The 9,404-nt window shown below is 42.8% G+C and overlaps 1 protein-coding gene across 16 annotated transcripts in view; it reads right to left on the bottom strand.

Moving 5' to 3' along the window:
• Positions 1-9,404, bottom strand: part of GIT2 (G protein-coupled receptor kinase interacting ArfGAP 2) — a 53,678-nt gene that overhangs the window by 43,834 nt on the left and 440 nt on the right. For 15 of the 16 annotated variants that reach the window (XR_001514999.1, XM_006770309.2, XM_006770314.2 and 12 more), the window contains exons 2-5: positions 5,462-5,595; positions 3,679-3,791; positions 2,762-2,867; positions 12-98 (exon numbers count right to left, since the gene is read on the bottom strand). Coding sequence is in view for 15 of the 16 variants with exons in the window: in XM_006770309.2 (XP_006770372.1) it covers positions 12-98; positions 2,762-2,867; positions 3,679-3,791; positions 5,462-5,595 (440 nt within the window). In the remaining variant the exon portion in view is untranslated. Of the gene's footprint in view, positions 1-11; positions 99-2,761; positions 2,868-3,678; positions 3,792-5,461; positions 5,596-9,404 lie in introns of those variants that run through there. The other variant, XM_006770321.2, reaches the window with a different exon arrangement.

Below are 9,404 nucleotides of genomic sequence, written 5' to 3'. Positions count from 1 at the left end.
TGCTGTCTTACAGGGTGAAAGAAGTTGGCTTGTGCTCCTAAAGATAACAGCCTCAAACAGGTTTCAAGATTCCCTGTTCTCACGCTTGAATGGAGTTGCTGAAAAACACACAAACAAAAAAGGAATGCTGTTAAAAGAGTAAAGAGTGATATACTAGAGCAGCTGGCAGACCATTTTGATATATGTCAGTCATACTTAGCTCAGTAATGGGATGAAGCAGTCTCTCCCTTGCTGGTGACAACCAGCCCTGGACGCTAAGGTGGAGTCGGGCCCATTTTACTGATAAGGAAACTAGGGCTGGGAAGGCTGACCTGCCCAAATGCAAGACCTGTCTAAGTGGCACAATTATACCTTGAGTGAGAAGTAGTACGAAGAGGTGGCTGAGCATGGCTCTGAAGTCTGATAGACATGCATTTCATATAAACCTTTATGCTATATAACTTTGAGGAGGTTCATTAAGCAATCTGAATCCGTTTCCTCATCTCTAAAATGCCAATAATAATGCCACCTATTCACAGGGTTACTGTAAGGAGTCAATGATACAGTACAGTGCTTAGCATAGAACCTGGTATGTAGGAAATATTTTAAAAATACAGCTGCTATTGTATTTATTTTCTTTTTTTTAGGGAGTGTGGAAGGGAAGGGAGAGAAACATCAATTGGTTGCCTCCCACATGCACCCCAACTGGGGATTGAGCCCGCTACCTGGGCATGTGCTCTGACCAGAAGTCGAACCCACAACCTTTCAGTGCACAGGACAACACACAACCAACTGAGCCATAACAGCAGGACAGCTATTAATACTGCAGGGTTCTGCCTTATATTGCATCCTTTCCACACCGGTATTCTTGGCCTTGTATACAATGCTCTAATGAAGTCTTTCAGGTGGGAAACGGGCCTGTGGTATACCAAATTCTGCACTACTGAAGAAAAGTACTTATACATTCAGAAGATGAGCTGCCTTCAATTCTGACCAAATTGTTGAAATGCAATAACCCTATCATAGGAATAAAGATATCCACTCTAACATCTGTATCTAAGCCTTATATTTAAAATTTATTTTACTTTTAAAAACTGTGGTAAAAAACACATACCCAGTCTTACTAATAATTAGAAGTAGTAAGAAATGGAAGTAGCAAGAAACAAAGAAGTAAAAATGTTTATGTAAAGTTTAAAATTTTTAACTGTGAATGCTCGTGCTATGTGTGAACATTTGCCAAAAGCAATGCTTTGAAAATAGAAAAGCAGGTTTCTTGTAGCATCTCTCAAAAACAAGCAAAGGCCCACATAAAGAAAACAAACTACTCATTTTACAAGTATAATAAACCACCCCATGTACTACAGCTTTGAGTCACACCCTGCTTCCTGAAGATCTTCTTTTAAGTATGCAACCTAGAGACCTGAAGAAATCCCACAAACTTTCTAGTCCCTTCTAGAAACTGTGAGGGTTTCTACTTCAAAGTTAAACAAACAAAAAACTTATCCTATCTTTACTAATAAAAGGATAATATGCTAATTAGACCGGGTTGACCAACCATCTTTCAGACGTCCGACTTCCTTCCAGACAAGGGGGGGGTGGGGGGAGCAGAGGCAGTGAGGGGCGATCAAGCCAGCGGGGAGGACAGTTGGGGGCGAGATCAGGCTGGCAGGGGAGGGAAGTTGGGGGATGAGAAGCCAATGGCTGCCTAGGAGGTGGAGCGTTTGACACTGACTGGCATAGAAACCAACCAATCAGAACCAAATAATCCAGCAGAGTAGGGCAGTTGGGGGGCAGATCAGGCCAGCAGGGGAGGGCCATTGGGGGCAAGATCAGGCTGGCAGAGGAGGACCATTGGGGGTGATATCAGGCTGGCAGGGATGGCAGTTGGAGGTGAGATCAGGCCAGCAGGAGAGGGCAGTTAGGGGTGATCAGACAGGCAGAGGCAGTTGGGGGCGAGATCAGGCTGGCAGTGGAGGGCAGTTGGGGCAAGCAGGCAGGCAGGCAGAGAGGTTAGGGGCAATCAGGCAGGCAGGCAAGTGAGCAGTTAGGAGCCAGTGGTCCCAGATTGCAAGAGGGATGTCTGACTGCCGGTTTAAGCCTGATCCCACAGGGCCTAAACCAGCAGTCGGACATCCCCTAAGGGTCCCCGATCAGAAAGGGTGCAGGCTGGGCTGAGGGAACCCCAACCTTCCCTCCTGTGCACAAATTTTGTGCACTGGGCCACTAGTCCTATATAATAAAAGGCTAATATGCAAATCGACCGAATGGCAAAATGACCGCTTGCTATGACACACACTGACCACCAGGGGGCAGACGCTCAACGCCGGAGCTACCCGCAATGGTCTGTGTGCTCCCACAGGGGGAGTACCGCTCAGCCAAAAGCCTCTGCAGCAGCACTAAAGATGTACGACTGTCGGACATCCCCCAAGGGCTCCCTGACTATGAGAGGGCACAGGCCAGGCTGAGGGGCCCCCTGAGTGCAAGAATTTCATGCACCGGGCCTCTAGTAGAAACATAATTTTCAAACCATATTAGAATAACACAAATAGAGTCCTAGATACTTATTTTCCCTCTATGCCCTTACCTACACTAACATGAATGGCTGCCATTTGAATTAAGAATAAAGACAAAACCGACTGCAATGAAAAGCTGTTATTATTTAGTGACTAGATAGCAGTTTTTGTTTTTTCTTTTCTTCCTTTTAAAGTTTGTTTTTTTCCCTAAACAAAACAATACACTGCTTCATCCAGTAATTGTAGAGATTTTAAAAGGTATGACCCACCTTACTGAGATCTTTGGCAGTCACACTATCATCATCCCGGCACGGCAAACGATGGACAAATGCTAACATCTGATACTTGGCTCTGATGAATTCCGCTTTATTAGGACTGGTTGAAAAACAGAAAAAAGAACATTTCACTTGCAGTTCAGATACGACATCCCCCATTCTTTAGGCTGTAAAAAGAAGAGGAAGTGACCCACATTCCCTACTCAAGAATAAAATGAGCAACACTGAAGTAAGTTTACAGCAGTGGGTCTGAAAACATATTAGTAATTATAATGGCCAGGACTGAATGCTTGCTTTTTATAGCATCTCTTTTCTCTGTGTAATTTTTTCATTGACCTGGCAACCTTGGGAGGAAGCAGCATTTCATCCCATCTTATAGGCAAGGCATCAGGCTGACTAGAGTGCAGAACCTAGATGTCTGGTCAGACAGACCTCTTGTTTGAATACTAAGCTTAAATCTGATTACACCAACAGCCCTCAAGCCTTAGTTTCAAACTGGAGAAACCACTGACTTGTGCTGGGTAACCATGCAAAAGAGATAGTCCCATGCTTGGCCTTATTCTGCATTTCTTTTTTCTTTTTTATTGATTTTTAGAGAGATAGAGGAAGGAAGGGAGAGAGAAAGAGAAACATTGATCTGTTGTTCCACCTATTCATGCATTCACTGGTTGATTGTTGGATATGCCCTGACTGGGGATCGAACCCATAACCTTGATGTATCGATACTCTAACCAACTGAGCTACCTGGCCAGAGCCCCTGTTCTGCATTTCTAATAGGAAAGGGTTCAAGGAACAATTGGGGTAACCCCCTCCTGTGCTGCCCAGTGGAGGCTGGTCAAAAACAGCTGCACTCCTTCCAGTGGGTCCATGTGTCCCAAAGAAATAAAAGTATTTATAAACATTCCACTCACTGTACTTTATCCTGTGGATTAGCTTTACGTCTTCCACTCATAATAGAGGCAGGGTCCAGCAAAGAATGCTCCCATATTGAATTAGCACCATTATTATATAAGGTTTCAACCATCTAAAACCAAGCAGTATAACATCAGATTTTAATTTCTTTCCACAAATATTCAGTGGTAATCACTGAACAGGGAAAACAAAGCCCCATTACAAAAACTAGCATGACTGGCATCACACACATCATTTTAGAGCATGAAAGATGAACCTGTACACAGAATTCAGATTTGACCAGAGGGATATCTAAATATCTAAATGGGTTTGATTATATTGTTCTTATATATTAATAGAGGCCTGATGCACGAAATTCGTGCAAGAGTAGGCCTTCCTTCCCCCGACTGCTGTCACTGGCTTTTCCCTCTGGCACCTGGGACCCGGGCTTCCCTCCCAGCACCAGCTTTGTCCGGAAGGTCTTCTGGAAGGATGTCCGGTCTAATTAGCATATTACACTTTTATTATTATAGATAAAGGAAGAGTACTTTGACACTTTCAGGCAGTGTTCCACGACTGGTTATCCAAATACTATTTGTAAGATTCTTAACAAACTATGTACCGTCTAGACCAGTGGTTCTCAACCTTCCTAATGCCGCGACCCTTTAATACAGTTCCTCATGTTGTGGTGACCCCCAACCATAAAATTATTTTTGTTGCTACTTCATAACTGTAATTTTGCTACTGTTATGAATCGTAATGTAAATATCTATAAAGCTTTCATACACACATTAATATAATGCAACCTCCAAAATAAATATTGAAGTATTATCTACATCTGTCTTGAGTACCACTGAGGGTTCTTGTATCATACTTTGGGAAAAGTTTTAGGGTCAACCCTGGCGTTTTAAACTATTAATCTCTAGACTTTATTCAGATCTTCTAGTAAAAACCTGTAAACACAGACCTGGGAACAGTAAATACCCACTTACTTGCACATAGAATGAACTGTTAGAAACTTGTGAGCAAAGTTATTAATAAACCATATCTCCCAATTTCATTCCAAAGCATGACTGCTAACATGGCCCATCTGTTTTTTACATTAGTGGAGATACTGTCACATCAGAGACCCAAACCCACTTGTTCTGGTCCCTTGGTTTATACAGGCACGTTTAAGGGACATGTTATGCAGCTGCCATAGACTTAGTAAAAAATGTACTCAAGACAAAGGAAGGGGAAACACATGCTTAATTCTTTGTTCCAACAGAACTTGGAGAATGTGTACCCCAAAATAGAAATACTGATTACATGACACTGAATCACAAATAAAACAACTCATAACACTTAGCAGCGTGTTAGACAATCAATCAAAACATGGTAATTGAATTTGTTTTCTAAGTAGTAACAACAACTTTAAATCAGATGTTTCAGAAATTTCTGAGAAATCCCAGTCTGTGCTTCTATCAAAGGAGGGAAAAAAGTGCTAAAAATATTAGCAAGTACATTAACAAAAGTTTCTAAAGCAGTAGCTTTCAGAAACATTCACCATGGTATGTGGAAACAATGAGGTGTTTAAAAACAGTTTCTGGAGACTTTCTAGAAAGTCAGCAGGGAAGCAGTACCACGAAATTTGAATGACTACTTCTCTATCTGTCTATGATGCATTTAAGATGGGCACAGCACTCTATTCAGTTATGATTCAAACATTTTTGTATGATTTAAGGAGTAGGGGAAACTTTAGTTGCTAAAACAATGAGTCCTAAAAACTTAAATTACAAACCATGAGAAAAATGCTTCCTTTACCTGAAGCAATGTTGGAGGCCACGGTGTGTGTTTAAGATGCCTTACTTGAGAGATGTGGCGCCCCAGACTCCGATGGACACTGCAGCACTCATCGCATATGAAAGTTCCCCTATTTACTGATGCCCAGGAAGGATCTGGAAAGAAAATGAAATCTCAGTGGCGAGGATACCAGTTGGTTGCATTGCTGCCAGATGGCAAAAGATGACTGAGGTATGGTTTTTCAGAAAAACAGGACATTTTTGTTGTTGTAGCATGCTAATCAATATATCCAGCTGGTGATGCAACCCGTCTTGGCTGACTGGATACAATGTTAATTGAGACTAAAAACATGAGTTGAAATCCTATATATGCAGTTACCTCCTTTCTGATTCAGGCCACAGTCTGAAGCCCTAATGGGATCCACCACCTCAGATACATGCTCTTTCATTCAACATGAGAAACAAATTAAGAGGATATAGATGAATCATTTTAAATCCATCTCCACAAATGGCAAAATAATATAACTGTGACAGTGAATAATCCACATAGCATTATACAAAGAAAATGGTGAAAAGACTGCTACAAATCTACATGCCTATCTGCTTAGCAGAAAGCTGCAAGTGACAAAACTATAAAATTGCTCAGCTGTGTGGTTCTGAGGACTAACTGGGAAATCTGGCCTCCTCCACTAGGGAGATGTTCTAGGATTCCATTCGTTGTTTTAAATAAACTACTGAGGTCCGACTGGTGTGGCTCAGTGGTTGAGTGTCAACCTATGAACCAAGAGTTCATGGTTCGGTTCCCAGTCAAGGCACATGCCCAAGTTGTGGGCTCCATCCCCAGTAGGAAGCAGCTAATCAATGATTCTCTCCCATCATTGGTGTTTCTATCTCTCTCTCTCCCTTCCTCTCAATAAAAATATATTAAAATAAATAAACTACTGAGTCCAATCTTGCAACTGCTCTGAAAGAACAGATCTGTAATAACAGTGGCTTCAAAGAAGCAAAGATGTCAAATAAAAATGAGTAATATTTTTGGTGTGTGTAATACTTTTTTCCTATGAAGTTCCAGAGACAGCTATTGAAACAGGAATAATTCACACTGTAAGCGGCAAGAATAATTCACACTGGGTAAGTACACTGGATACTTAGTAACAAAAAAAAAAAGAAAAGAAAAGAAAAGAAAAAAGACCTACATTTCATCAGACTCACAATGGAGTGACAATAGGTGCCACACAAGCTCCCTGGTCTAAGGGTTGTATTTAAAAGTTCTCCAATGTCCACAAAAATCTCTAAAATGCATGTACACCATCTTTACCATTTTTACCAGTTTATTCAAATCCTTTCCAACCATATAATGAAAAGTTATGGGATTTCAATCAAAGACAAATCCTAGGAGTCGGAGAGTGTGGTGGTTAAGAGAACTGGCTCCGGAGACAAGCAGTCCAGGGTTTGAATCCCAACTCTCCCACTGCTCACATAATGAGCTAAGCAAGTTATTTTCTTTCTTTCTTTTCTTTTCTTTTTTTTTTTTGAGCATCCTCACCATGGATCAAATGGGAATATACACATCTCAGGATAGTGAGGATATAAAAAGTAAGTAAAGTTGCTTGCACATGTAAGTATTCAGTAATTTTAACTGTTATAACTTTTCTAAATTATTTTCTGAGTAACACTCAGATATTTTCAAGAGTCCACTGAAATTCATGACCCATTGGTAAAAGTTTTTTAAATTAATTTTTTAGAGAGAGAGGAAGGGAGAGAGGTAGAAACATTGATGGGAGAGAAAAATCAATTGGCTGCCTCTTGCATGCCCCCTAATGGGGATCAGACCCCGAACCTGGGCATGTGTCCTGACGGGGAATTGAACCAGTGACCCTTGGTTCACTGGTCAACGCTCAACCACTGAGCCACACCAGCGAGGCTGGAAAAAGTTTTTGATTCTTAATACTTACAATGTAGAATGTTTCATGTGAACACTGCATTACTATAGTAAAAATCTCAGTAAAACTCGGAGTAGAATATATTTTAAATGAACTAGATTCATTTTTTAAAGGTAAAATATTCACTAAGATGTAAATATTTACTAAGATGATTAAATGTTTGCCACGAAATAGAACAGAAAATAATTCAGTACTATTATGCCATTCTAAAAAGCAAAGACTCAAAACATCAAGATGAAGGATCCCTATAAAGACACATAACATTGCTTTTTGTACCATTACTAGTGATAAAAAAAGAGATTGTTTCAAATCACAGCTTTGGTTTTCACATATCTATTCAGTAGATTCACAATGTTCTAGGAGGAAATTAGACAGGAACAAGACAACTGGAACTTCACACATTAAGCAAAATTCTCAATTAATCACTTTAACACCAGAGATCAGAATCCCATGGAAAGAACATCAGAATGTTAACAACACTGTAAAACTGAGTTTATATAAATGATTGGGTGAACCCCTTCCAGATGACCTGTTTCGGTTTTTTTGTTAATCCTCACCTGAGGATATTTTTCCATTGATTTTTAGAGAGTGTGGAAGGGAGGGGGAGAGACAGAGAGAGAGACACACATACATCAATTGGTTGCCCCCCGTACACACCCTGAGGTATGTGCCCTTGATTGGAACTGAACCCAGGATCCTTTAGTCTGCAGGCCACCGCACTAACCACTGACCCAAACTGGCGAGGGCCCTTGCAGTTTATCTGAAGCATAATGCAGGAGCTACTTAACCTGGGCTCCAGAAGCACAGCAAATGGGCTTCGGAAATGTCTGTGACCCCACCGAGAAATCTGAATATAAATTCTGTATGAAAGATGAAGTATGCGTGCACTCTGGGGGGAGAAGGCCTTAGTATTCATCAAAATCTGAAAGGGATCCCTAACCATAAGGTAACTTTCACGAGGGTTTGCCAAAAAAGCAGCAGAAATTCCTGGCTGCTCAAGTTCACAGAACATTTCAAGGTAGCCGAATTACATTCAAAACAGGAAGGAAGTGACTCAAGTCTCAGAGATTAGGCAGAGGAGACAACTAAAATGACACAACAGGAGAGAAAACGTTCTGAAATGCACAGCACACGGAAGAAGTGCAAGGAGCATTGAGGGTGGCGAGGGAGCCAACGTGTTCCTTTGCCCCGTGTCATCCCGCAGCGCTAAAGCACACGCATCCAAGAGGAAGTCCGGACCTGGCCTCCAGTGAACCAAACACATCCGACAGTTCAACGGAAAACACAAGAAATAAGGAAGCGGAACGAGTAACATGTCGAGAGACGGCAATGGAGTTTGTGTCACCCGCACGAACTCAGTTGGTAAAGCGCCTCTCCAAAGGCCTGCCCCCGGCTCCGCATCTTCGGAAACGGCGGGCACCATCCCTGGCACTGCCGGGCCGTGGGATGCCCACAGAGGCCGGCGTCATCACGGGACTGTAACACCCATCTCCGCGGCCACGGAGCCAGGTGCCGCTCGGAGCAGTTGCAGAGACACTGCTGCTCTCTGATTTCATTAAGACTGTTCATTGGGCGCTATTGTGCCAGGGAGGCCATCTTACCTTGAATTACTTCCCATTCAAAGCAGATAAACCCAAGCACCGAAAACAGCACCGGGACCTGTCAACCCAGGTCCAGTCCCGAAGATGGGCCTGAACCCTAAACCTGACAACGACACACGGGAGGGATGGTTCTGCCCCGACAAGGCCCCCAGATGCCGGCATGCCAGGGACTGTGTGTGTGTGTTGTAAACCGTAACCAACGAGCAGCGTAGACATGCGGTTCTAGTTTCCAGGGGCCGCAAGGCTCTGCACTCCGGAACCCTTCAGAGAGCGAAGACACCACCGCCCAGATGCCGTGACGGCGGGGCGTTCGCGGGGTCCTCCCACCGCGGACGCGGGGCTCCTGGCCATGTACTTTGGAAAAAGTGAGGGCGGCAGGGCCGGCCAACGCGGCCGCAGCCCAAGGTCACCCACAAGCAGA

Source organism: Myotis davidii, unplaced genomic scaffold (assembly GCF_000327345.1).
Source record: "Myotis davidii unplaced genomic scaffold, ASM32734v1 scaffold803, whole genome shotgun sequence".
Lineage (NCBI taxonomy): Eukaryota > Metazoa > Chordata > Mammalia > Chiroptera > Vespertilionidae > Myotis > Myotis davidii.
This window is presented reverse-complemented; position numbering and strand designations above follow the sequence as displayed.